Source organism: Gopherus evgoodei, chromosome 23, assembly GCF_007399415.2.
Source record: "Gopherus evgoodei ecotype Sinaloan lineage chromosome 23, rGopEvg1_v1.p, whole genome shotgun sequence".
Lineage (NCBI taxonomy): Eukaryota > Metazoa > Chordata > Testudines > Testudinidae > Gopherus > Gopherus evgoodei.
In genome coordinates this window covers 3,416,549-3,433,140 of record NC_044344.1, presented here as the reverse complement: position 1 = coordinate 3,433,140, position 16,592 = coordinate 3,416,549, and the positions used below count along the sequence as shown (strand labels likewise).

Here is a 16,592-nt window from a genome sequence, read left to right as displayed (position 1 = left end):
CTGACAGTGTCAGACATCTGCCAGGGGGCTTCAAGCCCACAGGGAAATAGAGATGAGGTGACACTTATAGGGTAGGTGGGATGTTCAGACAGGGACCCTAGCCTGGGAACAGCTAGTCACAAATCACTGGGTCATTAACCCCGAGTTCCTATCCCTACAAGTCTGTGCGAATTGGCCACTATAAAAGCCAGGGCTGGCACTCACAGACAATTAATGACCACAGTCCCTTGCTAGGCAGGCAGGTAAATATCCTCAGCCCCAATTTACAAATTGGGAAACTGAGGCACAAAGGGGTATGGGAAGAGATTTGCCCGAGATCTACATCAGAAAGTCAGTGATGGGGCCAGGAATGGAACCAGTCTCTCCCCACCTGATGGCTGCAGGGTTAACATACAAGGAGAATGCACGACAGTGAAACCAACCTGAGACCCACAGCTGAAGAGACCACGTTATGGACCCCACAGCCGTCCCAGTGCCTTTTATCAGCTGCCTACTAAAGCCAGCTGGCTGAGTTAAAAAAAAAAAAAAAGAAAGAAAATCCAGCTCCTCCTCCATGGACGCTCCTGGTGCTTTCCCTAATCAGAGGGGTTTGCTCCTGCATTCTTCGCCAAGCTAGTCTCTCCCCATCGCTACTTTTAGTTTTCATCCCACCTCCCCAGAGGTGGCTGCATCCTCAGTTGTTCTGTATACAATCTGTGCCGCAGACTGGATCTTTTGCAGTGAAAGGCACTATACAAATGTTAACAATCTGGTCCCCAGCAGGGAACAAACGTAAGATTTTGCAGGATTAGCTAGAATCTTATTAGCTTCCCAAAAAAACCTCACAGAGTTAAATTAACTCATTGCTTTTATTACAGGCCAACTTTACTGCTCCTTTTGGCTCTGGCTGGGGGCCTGCGTTCAGGATGGAGTTTAATCTAGTGAGAGCAGGTGATTAGGAATCAGGACTCCTAGGATCTATTCCCAGCTATGTGAGGGAGTGTTGCCAGGTGAGGTGGAGGGTCACAGGTTTGGCTGGCAGAATTTCTGCTGTTCCCAGGTCTGCCACTATCACTTTGTGGCCACACGCAAGTCACTTCAGCGCGCTGTGCCTCAGTTTCCCCCACTACAAAGTTAAGATACTGATCTCAGCCTCAAAGGATGGGCAGTCTTTGAGGCTGGATTAATTCATGGTCAATAAGCACAATGAGATTCTCTGATTAAAGATATTTGTTGGCGGTTAAAACACGTGTCCTCACTGGGGGTCTAGAAAGGCATGTGCCCCAGCTCACAGCAGAAAATGCAGGGGGCACATCAAGAGCTTGGGGGGGGGGTTGCTGTGCAGATGCAGTGCACAGGATCCCTCTGCTTCAGTCTCTCTTTCCCTTTCTGCACAAAGCCAGCAGCAGCAGCGAGCTATAGCTGGGAAATTACAGCAAAGCAAGAGCCCAGATAAGGCTCCCAGCTGGGGCTGGTGGTTTGGAACAGAAATGGTCATAACTGCTAGGAGAGGACAAGAGGACGCGGAAGGGGAGCGCTAGGAAGTGGGCTCCATGGGCGAGGTAGGGTGGGCTCATTGCCCCCAACGGATGGGGGATTCTAGTCTCTCACTTTACTGCTAATTCTCTTTGGGGGGGGCTGGTCAGTGGGTCCCTCAGGCTCACTCTTGGGGGTCCTGGCACTGATTTCAGGGTCACTGCTGTTTATAGGCAATTGGCACCAGGGAGGGAAAAGGGGGTGTCACATACAAAGCCATAGCCAACACCATGGTGGTGGGGGGGAGAGAAGAGCCTTTCACCGGCAGGGCCTGGTGGGATGCAGTGACGGCCTAAGAGCAATGCCCAGACACCATGGTGATGGGTGCAGTATAAGAATCTAGACAGGCAGAGGGGGGCCTCCACTCAGTTCCCATGGGGCTCCCCCGTCGTCGGCACTAACCACTGCCCTCACTGGTAGTGAAGCTGAGGGCTGCATGGGCCCCAGAAGCTCTGGGCTCATGGAGGTTGGGGGAGCTTTTTGCACCGCTGTTCGCACTTGGTGGCTCTCCCTCTGGGTGCCCGGTGTTCTCCCAGCCCCCCGGGTGCGGCTGCGTGTGCTGGGGCTGAGGGACCCTTCCTGTCCTCTCCCACAGGAGAATGTGGAGCTGGGGATGTCGGGGCGCAGGATTCGGGCCTGGATCCGAGGAAGATCGCTCCGCCTCGCCGCTCGGAGGCAGGGGAAAGGTAGGGAACGCCCCACCGCACGTGACCAGGGCCGGATTTCCAACTAGGCACAGGAGGCACGTGCCTCGGGACACCTAAAAGTGAAAAGTGGGTTAAAAGTTTCATTTTTTTACAGAAAACACAAAGGTCAGCTATAGGCGTTTGTGGGGGGGAGAGGGGGCACTGAAGATGGCACCTATGGCATAAATCCAGCCCTGCATGTGGCTTGGCCTCCCTGCCAGTGACAAACCCACAGGAGCCGAACGACCCTCCTGCGAAACAGGATCCCAAGGAGCCTCACAACCCCACCGCGTGGCGGCTCACCGTCACCTTCCCTGCCCCCCCCGCATGGGGAAACGGGGCTGGGGATAGAACCCAGGTATCCTGGCTCCCTGCCCTGGGCTCGAGCCCCAGCCCCCCCACAAGCGCTGTGTTCTCCCTGGAGAGCACCGGACGCTGCTCCCTGCCACCCCCGCCGGCCAGCCCCGCTCCTGGCCCTGGGCACTGCAATCCCACAGCTGGGCCAGGCGAGTCTGTCCCACCCGTGGGGGACTGTTGCTAAGAGGTGGCTCAGGAGCGTTTCAAGCAGCGCTGTGGCAGAGACCGTCCTCGGACGACCGCTGGTTGGGGGCGGCATCGGGGTCCGAAACTCCGAGAACATGAAAAGGTGCCTACAGGCCTAGTGATAACCCACAGCTAGAGGGACAGAGCTACCTAGAGAAATATCCGTCTCTCCGCCCCGTCCACACTCATCTGCTCAAGTGATTGATTTCTAAGGCTCCAAAGTGTACTTATCATCACCATCTTACTGTTCTGACGCCAACAGCCACAATCTCTCATCGCTCACATTTCGACGGCTTCGTTCTCTTCCGTCCCCGTGGGTCCCAAAGCCCTTTGAACCCACGGGAATTGCTTGGCCTGCCTGTGGGCTGGGTGGGGACAAGACAGCTGTTCAACCGCGCACTGTCGCACGGAGCAGCAGCGCGGGACAGGACATGAGAAAAAACGGATCGGGGCGAGGTACCTTGGCAGAGCTGGGTATATAGGGGAAGCTGGAGGTCAGAACAGACGGAGGGATATTGGCAGGCCCAGGGCTGGAAGATCAATGCAGGGAAATATGGGGTAGGACTGAGGGGCATCAGCAGAGCCGTGTGCATGTATCTGGGAAGGCTGCTTTCAGTGATCAGATTAAACTCCGTCGAACCTGGCGCACGCCACACCAAGGCTGCAGCGACAGGGGATGGACGGGGACGCTGGTCACCCCATCGTACTCCCTGGAGAAGCAGCCCAGCTGATGGTCCCATGGCTGGGGACCCTGCTTTCAAACGCCCAGTTAGTGATCTAATCCAGCCCCCATGATGGGCACAAGCCTTTGTCGAGTCCGGTGCCACCTGACAGGAAGTCTGTGTGATTGCAAGACGTGGGTAAAAGCCAGAGGAGGCTGTTTATAGACAGGAGTCAAGTCTGACACTAACCCTGGGCCACAGATGGCTTCACAGCCATCACTGCACTGCCCGCCATTGCCATGCAGACCAGCAGGGCAATGGTTAGAGGCAGAACCCAGAACCTCTTGCTCCACAGCCCCAGCCTCCTCCCAAGGGTGTTAAAGGAGCACACCAATGTGGCTACACAGGAGACCCAGTGGAGTGAGTGTGCAGCTGGGATGTCTTGAGTTCTAATCCCAGCTCAGGACGGAGAGCCAGGACTCCTGGGTTCTATTCCCAACTCTATGATGTGGGACAAGTCCCTTCTGCCTCAGTTTCCCCACCTGTGAAAGTAGGATCAATGTCCTGACTCCACTCCCAGTGACAGGGGCAGGGGGTTAACATGTGCAAAGCTCTTTGGGATCATCAGGGCAGCAGGCCAAGAGCAGCCTGGGTGAATGGGAGAGGCAGCATGAATGAGGGATGGGGAATTTACAAGGCTTGGTCCCTTCCCCTCCTGGTGGGAGCCCCAACACCCTCAGGGGAGGAGGAAGCTGCAGCAGATGCTGGATTGCAACTGATTTATTGAGCAGAGGGTCTGCTTGAGTTCTGGGAGTATTACACTAGTGCTTAGAGCCTGCTGGGTGCTGCATCTACATGGGACAGTCCCTTCCCCCAAAGAGCTGACTAAGCAAGAAGATCATTATCCCCCTTTAAATGGGGGGGGGAGGGAGCTGAGGCATTGAGCAGGGACGTGACTAGCCCAAGGTCTCACAGGGCATCTGGAACAGAACTAGGAATTGAACCTAGGTTTCCAGACTCCCAGCCTAGGGCTATAACCAGCATCAGCACGTCCGAGGGCCAAGCCTGGGATGCTGACTCAGCACCTGGCAGGCGGCACTGGCTGGTCAGGCTGATTGACCAATTCCTTCCCGCCCTGCGTCTTCTCAGCAAGCCATTTTCAGGCTGATGGAGCAGCCTCATCCCCCGCTGACGATGAGGGTGGTGTAGGAGGGGGCGGAACACGCCCGCACGGGCTGGTTTTAGCTGATCTCTGTGGCTTGTGTCATGGGGAAGGGGGCAGATGCTGAGGAAAGACTGGTGCTCCGGGTGCGGTCACTGGGCTGGGCAGAACGGCCGGAGCTGGGAGGGTCCCAAACTGGCCAGATGTAGGGCTGACTGCTTCTCGGAAGAAGGGATGGTGGTTTGTGGTTAAGGGCCAGCACTGAGCCTCCAGATTCTGGGCTCTATTCCTAGCTAGCTCTGGAAAGAGAGCGGTTCCTAGCACATCACAGCAGGGGACGGCGAGTCCAGGACTTCTAGGATTTCTGACTTAGCTACAGCTTCTTTGTGGCCAATTCACCTGGCCTGGGAAATAGGACACCTGGGTTCTATTGCCAGTTCTCTGTGCTAGGTCCCTTATTATTAATTATATGAATTGAGGTGGCAGCTAGGAGCCCCAATAATGGGCCAGGTGCTATGCAAACATATCTGTGCCTCAGTTTCCCTATCTGTAAAATAATGAGCAGCATGACCCTCTCCTCTTTCCCAGCAGAAGGCTGAATAATGCTTGTAAAGTGCTTAGAGATCCTGCCACAGAAGAGTCAACTATTACCCTCTAGATGAGAGGCTCCACTCTCCTGCCGAAGGAGGAAAGTGCTGCCAGCTGCTGCCATTAGAACACGGGTCTCGCCTAAGCACTGCTTTCCAGGCTACGCTTCTCCCCAGCAGGGCGTTGGCACAGAGAGCCAAGAGATTGCTTGTTTGAGGCTGTGTGTGCTGGCAGATCGCCCAGAGAGGGTTAGTATGCTGTCCTCGCTGCTCTGGACAGGGGCTTCCTTGGAAGGGATGTTCCAGACTCAGAAAGGGGCGTCAGCATGAATCCATCTGCACAGGGACCAGTGAGGAATCCTGACCTACTCCCCACACTCAAAAGGGCAGCACTGAGGAACTGCCCCAGTGCAATATGGGCAACTCCCCCCTCCTCTCCAGGCTCAGGCCTCTGCAGGAGCAGGGTGACAGGCCTCATGGTGCTGCGGGAGCAGCAGTACCAGGCGGGATGGAGCAGTGTTTGGAGTCAGCATGGCTGGGAGGACAGGACTCCGGGTTGGGTTCCTGCCAGGAAATCTGGCTGCTAGAGTCCGGCTCTGTATCCATTGAGTGCCACGATTTGTGGAGCGTTTTGTCAAAGGATCTGGCCAGCTCGGTGTGCTCTGGATTATTGCTTATTATTCATGTTGCAGCAGAACGCAGAGTACCCAGCTGCATAGCCAGGCACTGCAGAGATGCCTAGGGCGAGACAGTCCCTGTCCCAAACTGCTGATGGTCTGAACAGACCAGGCAGACACACGGCGGGAGGGGAAACTGAGGCACTGACTTCTGCATTGTCATGGATTGTCCAGGCATTGCACAGAATTAACAGACAAAGCCTGAGTCCCTGTCCCCATGTTGCTGTCCTGACCCCAGTGCAGGGGAAACTGAGGCACAGAGCAGAAAAGTGACTTGCCTGAGGCAAGACTGAGGGGGGCAAAGCCAGGATCAGCACTTGGGACAGCCTGAACACCCCGACGGGCCAAGCCCGCAGAGCTGGGGCCAGGTGTTGGGCAATGGACACGCAGGAGACGGGATCGCCTTCCCCAATGAAGGACGATGGCTGCTTCAACAGCATTCCCTGTCCCCACCCAAGCCCTCTCCTCCAGCTGCAGAAGGAGAAGTGGGAAATGTGTCCTGCAGAGCCCTGGGTGAGTGGGTGGGGGTCTTTTTTAGCTCTGACGTCTCCCCATCCGTCACAGTTGTTTCTTCCATGGCCGGGGTTGAGAGAGGACAGCATGGGGGGGGGCTCTGATTGTGTTTTAAATTTTGAACATTAATCTCTGCACGTTGCACAAGAGTCTGGTGGAAAATGCTGTCCCAGCATTTTGTCAGGATTTACGACTCTGCTGCTGCTGCTGGCTGGGCACACACACAAAATCTCTCTGTTAAGAGCACCAGCTACCTGGAGGGGGCGCCACTGCAGCAGCAAAGGCCCCCGGGCAGGAGCATGTGTGGGCACAAACAGGCCGTCTGCATGCAAGCCAATATTATGTATGCCTACAATGCACCCGTGTACACCACGCATACTCAGACCTGCGCTCTGCACAGTCATCTTGCACAAGACTATAGCACGGCTCAGAAAAGAACTAGAGAAGTTCATGCAGGTAAGTGCATCAGGTGTTCCTAGCCTCTGTTTGCCAGACGCTGGGAATGGGCGACAGGGGATGGATCTCTTGATGATTCCCTGTTCTGTTCTTTCCTTCTGGGGCACCGGGCATTGTCTGCTGTCAGAGACAGGATACTGGGCTGGATGGACCATTGGTCTGACCGCTATTATGTATAAACCTGCAATACGCAGCCAACCCTGAACTCAGACATGGACTATGCACACCCACCACTGAGGACGTGGCAGTCATGCCCAGTGGTTAGAGCAGAGGTCAGCAATCAGAGCCAACGGTTAGGACTCAGTTAGCCTGAGTAAGGCAAGGCTGGATCGAAGGCAGGAGCAGGGCTGCAGGCACTATCACAGCTGTGAATAAATTATTCCAGCAGGTGAAGCAAGCAGTGACCTGTGTCTGCTGCTGGCTTAAGAACAGTTTGCTGACTCTCCCCACCAATCAGGCAGCTTATAGACCAGCTCCCCTGGTTAAATCGTCTGAGTCGGTCTCTGCAGTAGGCCCTGATACCTGACCCTGCACACAAACATGTGCTATGCACAGTCACTGTGCACATAGCTGCACTATGCACAACCACCGTGTGCAAAGCTGCGCCATGCACCTACGCAGTGCACAAGCGCACACTGTGCATACACCCAAGCACAAGTCCCTGTGCCACGGACGGGCAGATAAGCTCACCAGGACCAAGCCCAGCGCCGCGGTGACTCCCAGCCCCTTTGCTGGGCACATGTAGCAGGAGCACAGGGATCAGCCCAGACCCCGGAAGGGGGCTGTGTATGGAGAGGGACACCCCTGGAGACGGTACAGAGGCCCGACACACAGGGCAGCCCTTTCGCTTCCCCTGAGATTTCCCCCATTGCTAACAAGTTGGAGCCTGTGCTTAGGGGCAGCTCTGTTCTGTGACTGTTCAAATTCATCTTCCAGCTGTGCCTGACTAACATCTGGGCTGGCTGGCACCTCCCAGCCCTCTCTCTGTACCGAGGCAGGGTAATAAACACCCTGGAGCGTGCTAGGTCCTAGCAGCTGGGCCTGGGCACGGCACGGCTGCTCTCATTCTGCCCATCTCCCCGGTGAGCCCTGAACAGTGCAGGTCAGACATATGTTGCTCTTGGCCAGGGGCCAGGCAGTGACGGCCCTCTGCGAGTTATGAAATCCATAATGAGTAACATGGGCTGCCGGCCCCGCCTGGCACCCGCCCGCGAGTTCAAAGGGGCATGGAGAGTCCCGGACAGGGGAAGAGACAGATCAGACCAAGAGAATGGAGCACAGTGGGTACTGGACACAACAGAACGGCAGGAGGGCTGTGGGTCGAGATTGAGGGGCAGGCAGAGTTGTTATGGGGGGGCAGCCCAGGGCTGGAATAGGCAGGGGGCTGCGGGTTGGCATTGAGGGGCATCAGCCAACCACGTGAGGGAATATTGCAGAGCATCTGTCCACGCTAGGCCTGGCCTTCTTCGACATTCCAAGAAGCAGCGTCCTTCCTCGTCACCCCCCAAGCGCCCTTGGACACAGGAGACTCCAGATTTGCTGACCACTTTGGAATCCCAACAGCTGGAACTGCCCCTTGTAAGCACTGCTGCTCCGGGCCTGGTATCTCAAGTCCTGGCGGGTGGCACACGCCCCTGGGGTCGGGGTGCTGCGTTGGGGAAGGGTGGCATGGAAAGACATTCGCCTGACTGGGGGGAATGGGGGACTCAAGGACACAGACCCCCCAGGGAAGCTGCAGAGCTGGAGGGTTTGGGGGTAAAGCATGGCATGGCAGGTGCTTCCACATCCAGGGCTGCTCTGAGGGTCGGTCCATAAAGCCAGGGAAAGGCCTAGGATGGGGAACAAAGCCCTTTTCCACCTCGACGTATCCCCACCGACGGGCTGTGCCTCTCCCCAGGTCCCCTTACACCCGCTGATGAGTCAGGCAGGGTTCATAACACCGGGGTGGGTGGGAGGGAGGGAGTGTTCTCAGATGCAGCCAGCCGGGCAGGGAGGGGGAGGCATTAACCACACAAGCTGCCATAGGGCATGGGCACCCTGCCCCAGCACAATGAGCCCATTGATTCAGGGCAGGGCAAGGAGGTGCAGGAGTCTCGTCTGGTGGGAGGGGCCCGTCGGCACCTGGCAGGTGTCAGGGAACATTCCTGCCAGTGAGGGTGACGGGGCTCGGAGCCGGGTCAATTCTGTGCAATGCGGAAGCCTGACGCGCCCCAGAGGTGGTTGCAGGCCCATCTCGTCCTTTGGGACGTAGAAGCCCCAATGCTTGTGTTTGGTGAGGGGGAACAGCCTGGATTTATTTTCCTTAGTGACTGGGCAGAGCCTGCCCTGGTTGGGATCCAGAACGGGGCCCATTTCCTGGCCAGGGTGAATGGCCCCAAAAGGGGAGACTTCGGATGGGGAGGAGGAAGAGCAAACATGGCAGTGGTTCGGAGCAATGGGCCTCCAGGGGACACTGCTTCCCTTCCTCCCACCCAACCCCGGCTGCTCAGGGCAGCTTGCGGCCCCCGAGATGCCCACAAAGGGTCGAGAGGTGGGGTGGCACCCCCGGAGGGCAAGGCCTGCCACAGAGCGGTCTGTTCCCATGGGGGCACACACAGCCTGCTAAGAAAGCCCTGAAGAATTGAGCCTGTGACGGGGGAGAGGGGGAGACCGGCCCAAGGTCACGCAGAGCGAACCCAGCTCCCCTGGCTCCTCGCCCGGTGCCTTAACCACTAGGTCAGCCTCCCTCTCTGGGGCTGTGGTGATCACAGGCTCTTTCAAGGCCTCACGGGCTGAGTGAACCCACGGCCCTGTCTCCCTCCTGGTCCCATAAGGTTGTGGCAAAGCCTGATGCAAACATCGGGAGCCTGGGGTGCCTGGGGATAGTTGGCATCTCCCGGTTCCTGGCTATGCTGAATCCTAGAGGCTCGGCTACGGAGAAGGGGCCGAGCGTGGGTGTGTGCACGGGGGGAGGGCGGGTTATCAACAAAGCTACTGAGTTACAAAGTTAATAGCAAAGCAGGCAGCCGCACAGGGGCCCTGCACCTGCCATGGGGCCTTTTGTTGATCCTGCCAGGCCGGTGAAGCTGTTTTGTCTCTCCCCGGCGTGATGTCAAGCAGGGGGCGTGTGCTGCCAGCCGCCAGCGAGGCAGGTAGATAAAGGATTAGAGCGAAACAGGAATCCCCAGTTTTTCCGTCAAGCCAGCAGAGACGAAGCGTCTCCCCACCGCTGGGGCCAGGTAGGCAGCTGGGTTGTTCCCCCACACACATTAGTCTGGGACACAGGGCACGGTTCGTAACGCGGGTGCGAGGGCAGGTGTGTGGGCCAATGCTCCTCCAGCTGGCAGGACTCAGGGGCAATAGCCCTAGTTTCAGACTAACGCGCTCTCTCTTCCGCCATAGCTCTTCTCTCGCTTCGTCTGTTCTTTGTTCCATCCTCCCCTTCCTCGCCTTCTTCCTCCCTCCGTTCCTACCTTCCTTCCCTTCGTTTCTCTCCCCTACCCTGCTTTTCCCACCTGCTCCTGCCGTTCCGGCCCAGCCAAGCGAAAGCCAAGAGAGACAGGAACCGGGCAGAGGGGACGCCCTCAGGGCAGGAGAGATGGGGCCCATGCGGTGCCTTGCTCCTGGGGTGTCTGCAGAGGTGGGTGATAGATGGGAACGGGATCCCTGTCTGCCATCCGAAAGGGAGTAGCCACAGGGAGGGGTTCCCGGGGAGCACCTGCTTCTGGCTGCAGCAACTGCAAGGCAGACCCTAACGAAGCCAGGGCCTCACCTCACCTAGGGAACAAAGTCTTCCCTGCAGGGCCAGGGGGCTGATCGTGAGTCTCGGGAGCGAACCCGGAAGCCCAGAGTCCAGCACCTGACTATGTGCTGGGTTTATTATCTCAGTGGCTGAGGGGCCCCCCCTGGCCTCTGCCTTTGTGCTCCATCGATCGTCTCCAGCTGCCTGGGTTACGTGTGGATCTGGCACCTCCACGATGTGGAGCTTGCCCCAGGATGCTGCAAAGTACCTGCAGGGGCAGGTGATGGGCAGACCACGTCAGGGGCACCCAGGGAAAACAGGCACCATTGGTACTGAGCAATCTGATGCTCGCAAGCGGTGACCTGATGCCATGGTGATGGGCAGGGGGTAAGGATCTAGTTAGGCCCGACTAGGAAATACAATAGAGTAAGATGGGAGGAGGCTTCTAGCAGGAGCTGCTTCTCCCCAGGAATATCCCAGCAGGGCCAGGTTACTGATGAGAACAGCAATGGCTGGAAGAGCTTTCTGTGGGCCAGATTTTGAGCTTGCAAAGAGGAAGGGCACGGAAGCCGGAGGACGAGGGGAGCCCTTCTTTACTCCTGCCCCAAGCTGGGTCTCTCATCGCCCTGCTCAGAGCCAGGGCAACGGACGAGCAAGACATGGCACAAATGCAAGCCCACTCCAGTGTAGCCAATCGGGGCTGGCCGAGCCAGTCCGCTTGGGACCCAGGAAGGTCCCTGACTGAGCCCTGCTGGGGCAAATGTGCTTTGGCCTCTTCCCTCGGGTCATTTCCTCTGCTGCTGAGCCTGTGTCCAAGGATGTCAACAAAGGGCCCGCATCCTTCCTGCAGCCCGGCAGGGCTTTGTCCCCAAAGCCAATCATCCCTTTCCCTCCCACTAACCCTTTGAGTGCTGCCCACCCACTCAGGGACTGCTCAGGGCTGGCAGGAGCCTACGCACATGTCTGTGCCCCCCCGAGGTCTGTGTACCGGAGTCTGGCTATCCACGCGGCTGCCAGGAGAAGAGTTCTGCTCCTGCTGAGGTGGGGAGACTTCCCAGCCTCTCCCAGCCAATGCCTTCGGTCCTGTGGTCGAAATCACACCGACCCCGACTGACCCATGTGGCCTGGCATGCTTTGGAAGTTGCTTGCACATGGAATGCAGGCAGACAGTCTTTCTACGAGATGCTTTAATGGCTGAGCTGGGGGGGTGCGGCAGGTGAGGGCGTAAGTTACTGATTAAAGCCCTTGGTTTGTGTTTGCTGGGGGGCCTGTCAGTGCTGGATGGTCTCTCAGCGGGTGGCAGGGACAGAAAATCCAATGAATTAAGCTCCGGGGCACCCATCTTCCCCACCCGCAGCCCATCAGCTCAGCCAGGCACGGCTGTCCTGAGCTCACCAGCAGGCTGCAGAGCAGTGGGGCATTCAGGGCAGGGATGAAAGAAGCAGCGTGTCCGTGAGCCAAGAAATGCTGCGCTCTGGCTGGTTGTTGCTGGTGCTTTGTCAACCGTCACTAAGGCCCGTACGGGCAGGCTGGGCAGATGCTCTAGTCGTGTTTAAACTTTAAACAGCTTTCATGGACACGGTTGGATTTTAAAAGGTTCAAAATCCAAGAGCCTGGGAGGTTCTAAAAGGACCTAGCTCCTTAAGACCGTGAAGTTATTGATAGTATCTGTGTTTTGATAAGTGCCAGCAGTCCACAAAGCGCTCCAAATCATGGGGCCAGAGCGTCAGCCAGTGTAAACTGGCCTGCATCCATTGCGCTCTGCTGATTTAGACAAGCCGAGAATTCGGCCTGTTGTACCTGCCCCAAAGCATTTACAGTCCAAAACAAAGTTCTTAAGGGTTCTAAAATCCAGAATCCACCGAGGTTTAAGGCGGGCTCCATTGTAGAACCCAGGAAGTTCTAAATTGTTCTCAGTTTGAAAACACACAAAGTTCAAAAAGTTTGAGGTTCTAGAGCCTGTACTATCCTGAGAGATTCTTTGTTTTGATTAGAAACTTAGAAAGTCAAAGAACCCGCCCATGAAAGGCACCATACTCTAGAACCCAGGATGTTGTCAGGTGGTTGGTTGGGGGCTTCCCACCTGTCCAGTTCTGTGCTTTCAGCCATCTCAATCTTGGAGCCCCTGTTTGCCCTGGGAGCACAGCTGTTCATTGCCTTTTGTGCAGGCTCCCTGGTGGCAGGAGATCACACAGATCTGTGAGGTCCCAGGGGCAGCGTCTTGCAGGAGGTGGTTGAAATAATGGGCTGAGTTTCAGGCATGGCATCCAGGTTGCTTGGAGCATCAGACAGTGTTTCTCTGTGAGATTAAGGACGGGCCTTTGTGCTTTGGTCATTTGATTCCCATATACCAGTGCATTTCTCCACTCTGAGCCGTCCAGTCAGATTCTCCATTTGTAGAGCTCTGATCCGTCACAGTCTTTCTAGCTTGCCGTTTTGTCAAGGATGAGCTGTTTCCATGCCGGGATGTCGCTCTATAATGTGCACTTGCCCATTGCAGCAAGGTCTGGGAAGGATGCTGACTCAAGGGCCGTCTTCACAAACTATTTCGATCAGGTGTCTCTATCCATTTTTGTGGCTCCTGTCTCTCCTCTTGTTTGCTGACAGCTTGGGATTCACAGAATTCATGAATCTGAAGATTTGTGATGATAAGTGCAAATCGTAATGCGCTAGCTGTGTTTCAGGGGAGATGTAGAACTGAGGTCCCAGCCACTTGTGGCCATATCATTTCACTCATGCTTCGCATTATAGGCCTGCATTCTAGCCAAATTCCAGCTCTGCCTCCTTAAATTCTCCTTCACGTTTCAACTGGATGTGGCAATCGTCACTTCAACTCTCGTGTAGCATTGCGGCGACTGTTAAAACAGCTGCTGTGTTTCACCCTAGAGGTGGCTGCACTCAATGGAAAGTGAGAGGCTTCCTGCACTTAGAAAACCAGGCTCAAACCTCATTTTGGCTTGCATTAAATCCACAGTAAGTGAGGCCACTCTAGATTTCCACCTGCGAAACCAAACTCTGAATCTAGTTGTTTGGGAAGCCGCTTCGCAAAGTCAGGCCTTGAAATTGCTCCCCCCTCCAGCGGCACACATGAACTTTCAAGCACAGACATCTTAGGAAGTTGCTCCTGACAAAGCATGGGCCTGGGACCTTGACCAGAGACAGACAATGAACTCTGAGCTTCCTGCCCTACCGGGCAGGCAGCAACCGGAGAAGGGCTGTGGGGAGACAAATGTGCCCTCCTCCCTGGGGACTGTAAATAAGAAATGAATGATTAAACCCCGAGATCAATGAGCCTCTCGCCTCGGCCTGTTGAACAAATTAAACTTGAAATGGGACTGCTTTCTCCAGGACGTGCTGTTGTTGGCCGTCTGCAGATTTCATCAGGGTTGTTTTTTTTAGAGAGAGGTGCGTGTGCGTGCAGGTGTGTGCATGTGGTCCGTCTGTGTGTGTGCAGGTGTGTGCATTGTGGTTGGTCTGTGTGTGTGTGTGGTCCATCTGTGTGTGCACATGTGTCTGTGTGTGGGTGTGTGTCTGTATGGGTCTCTTTTTATTTATCCACCTCTGTGTGTGGCGGGGGGAGGGTGTGGGTGTGTGTTTTGCATCCTAGCCAGTGGCTTTGCCTTTAGACAGGAAGTTGTTTTCCAGGAATAGGTTCCCAGGCAGAGAGCAGAATAGTTTGCAAATTTAGGAATGGGCGACAAGTGGCCCAATTTCCTGCTACACTTCATGCCTGGGCCTCTCAGCTGCCCTTTGTAAAGGTGCTTGGAGATCAGAGAAACAGACTTTTCGATGGAGTATTCGGGTACCTGGTTTTCCGAGGTGCAGCTGAGATTCTGGAAGCACTGATGTCTCCGAGTATCCACCAGTCTATCCGTTTGCAGTATCGTTGTAGCCATGCTGGTCCCAGGATGTTAGAGAGGCAAGAGATATTACCTCACCCCCCGCATTTGCCTATCTATCTATGCTCTTCTAGTGGTGTCTCCCCTAGTTCGGCGCCCGTCTCCTTTCAACGGAACGCGTTCAGTTACCTTCAACCCTGTTTTGCCAGGTTGGAGAGTGACACCCCTGCCCCTACCCCAGTGCCTCTATGAGCATCACGTAAAGTGACGCTTTGTGGCAGGTCCCCTGGGTGAGGGGTGGAAGGAATCAGGCCTGGGACTCGGCAGGCAGACCCTAAGAATCTGCATCCACATTAAAAGGGAATTAAATAGTCTACACTTAAAACTTGGGTCAGCGCCTAGCAACCCCCTGACCAACACAGCTAGGCCACCTTAATCTCCAGGGTAGAAACTGCTATGTGGGCAGAAGAATGTTTCTGTTGATGTAGCTAGAATTGTTCTGGGAGGTGATATTCCTCCTCCGACGGAAGACCCCTTCTGGCGGTGTAGATGGCGTCTACACTATGAGGTTATGCCACCATAGCAACGCCAACAGAGCTGCGCTGATATAGTCTCTGGAGCGTAGACACAGTGTAAGTGGCTGCATTCAGCTCTGCATTCACAGCAGGGCTTATGGTGTCTTCAGAGCGCTGGAACCACAGACCCCCAGCCTACCCTCTTTGAACCTGTAACCAAAGAACCTACCCAGACCAGCTGGTTAATTTCAGCCCTTCGCTGGTTTCGTTTGGCATGGTGGCTCAGCACAACCTCAAAGCACAGGAATTTATTTCATGGTAAGGAGTCCCAGGCCACCAGGACACTGTCATGCTTCAGGTTACAAACCCTTCACCCAACTGGAGGCCAGGAACGAAATGTCCCCTGTTGGACTGTATGGATCAGGGAGGAGCATTATTGTGTAGGGTTGGTCCTCTGTGATCAGTGGGACCTCATTCTCCTCTCTCACTGCAAATTGATGCTGGCCTAGCTCTGTTGGTCAACGGAGTTATTCCTATTTATACCAGTGTGAAAGAACTTGTATTCCCGTGTTTCCATGCAATACATTGGGACAATGCAGCAAAGAATCCTGTGGCACCTTATAGACTAACAGACATATTGGAGCATGAGCTTTCATGGGTGAATGCCCACTTCGTCGGATGCAAGTTGGTACAATGGTTGCTCTAACACTTAGAAGGGACCAGATCCGGCACTGTGTAAAGGATAAAAGCAGGATCAGGATCGGAGAGGTGACAGAGAACATTGGCTGAGGCAGCAAAGTGTTACCAAAAGTCCTTATGCAGGTGCTCATGTCAAAACAAGAGATGGGCAGAGGAATGAAGAGCCAAAGTTACCGGGAGACGGCAAGGCTGTAAATTGCTGGAGACCAATGATGACAGGCTATTGATCTTGAGGCTTTTGGGGGCTTGGTGCTCGTTATAAGTAGTAACTTGTTCCTAGGCTGTACGTACTGGGCAGGTGCATTCTTGGTATTTCCATTTGGGCCATGTTTAGATTAGGAAGATGGGTCATATTTTAGAAAATATGTTAGCTAGGAAGTATCCTGGGGGTTCTCGCAACCAGCCACCAGGTTCTTAAAGGATTAAACCTTTTCTACACTCCTGTATAAAACTGTAGCAGACACGCCGCTGGACACGAGCAGTTTTTCTGCCTAGCTACAGAGTGTCCATTGCGGAGGTACTGGAGCATCAGAGCAATCAATACTGCATTCCCCCTCGCACCCCGTGTGAGGCAGGGCAGGTCTATTGCTCCCGTTTACGCACAAGAAACCGAGATGCAAAGAAACTAAAGGCCACATGGTTAAAGGTATTTAGTCACCCGCTGGGGAGCCTCCCTGCATCTTTAGGTACCTAAATACCTTAGGAATCTGGTCCTAAGCGGCTTGCCCATGGTCACACAGGAAGTCTGTGGCAGAGACAGGGCACTGAACCCAATTCGCCAGCTCTTTAACCGCTACATCACCCTTCCTCCCTGTAGCCTTTGCTATGTCTCTAGTGCACTGATCTGAGCCCAATCCCCCTTTCTGTGCACGCACAAATTAGTCTCACAGCTCAGCACCCAGGTCCTCAGACCCTGCTAGGGGGATGGGTCATCACCACCGCGATTTGGGTCCCTGCCCTGTCATTGTGCAGTGTGTACGCCTCAGCGTGGCTGTGAGTCCCAGGTCCAGCAATTGT

General features: G+C 55.2%; 1 protein-coding gene across 4 annotated transcripts in view; it reads left to right on the top strand.

Moving 5' to 3' along the window:
- Nucleotides 1-16,592, top strand: part of GRB7 (growth factor receptor bound protein 7) — a 48,490-nt gene that overhangs the window by 4,949 nt on the left and 26,949 nt on the right. For 2 of the 4 annotated variants that reach the window (XM_030541641.1, XM_030541642.1), the window contains exons 1-2: nucleotides 1,473-1,541; nucleotides 2,111-2,201. In XM_030541641.1, coding sequence (XP_030397501.1) covers nucleotides 1,533-1,541; nucleotides 2,111-2,201 — 100 coding nt within the window. In that variant the 5' untranslated portion in view covers nucleotides 1,473-1,532. Of the gene's footprint in view, nucleotides 1-1,472; nucleotides 1,542-2,110; nucleotides 2,202-9,951; nucleotides 10,020-16,592 lie in introns of those variants that run through there. The other 2 variants (XM_030541643.1, XM_030541645.1) reach the window with 2 other exon arrangements.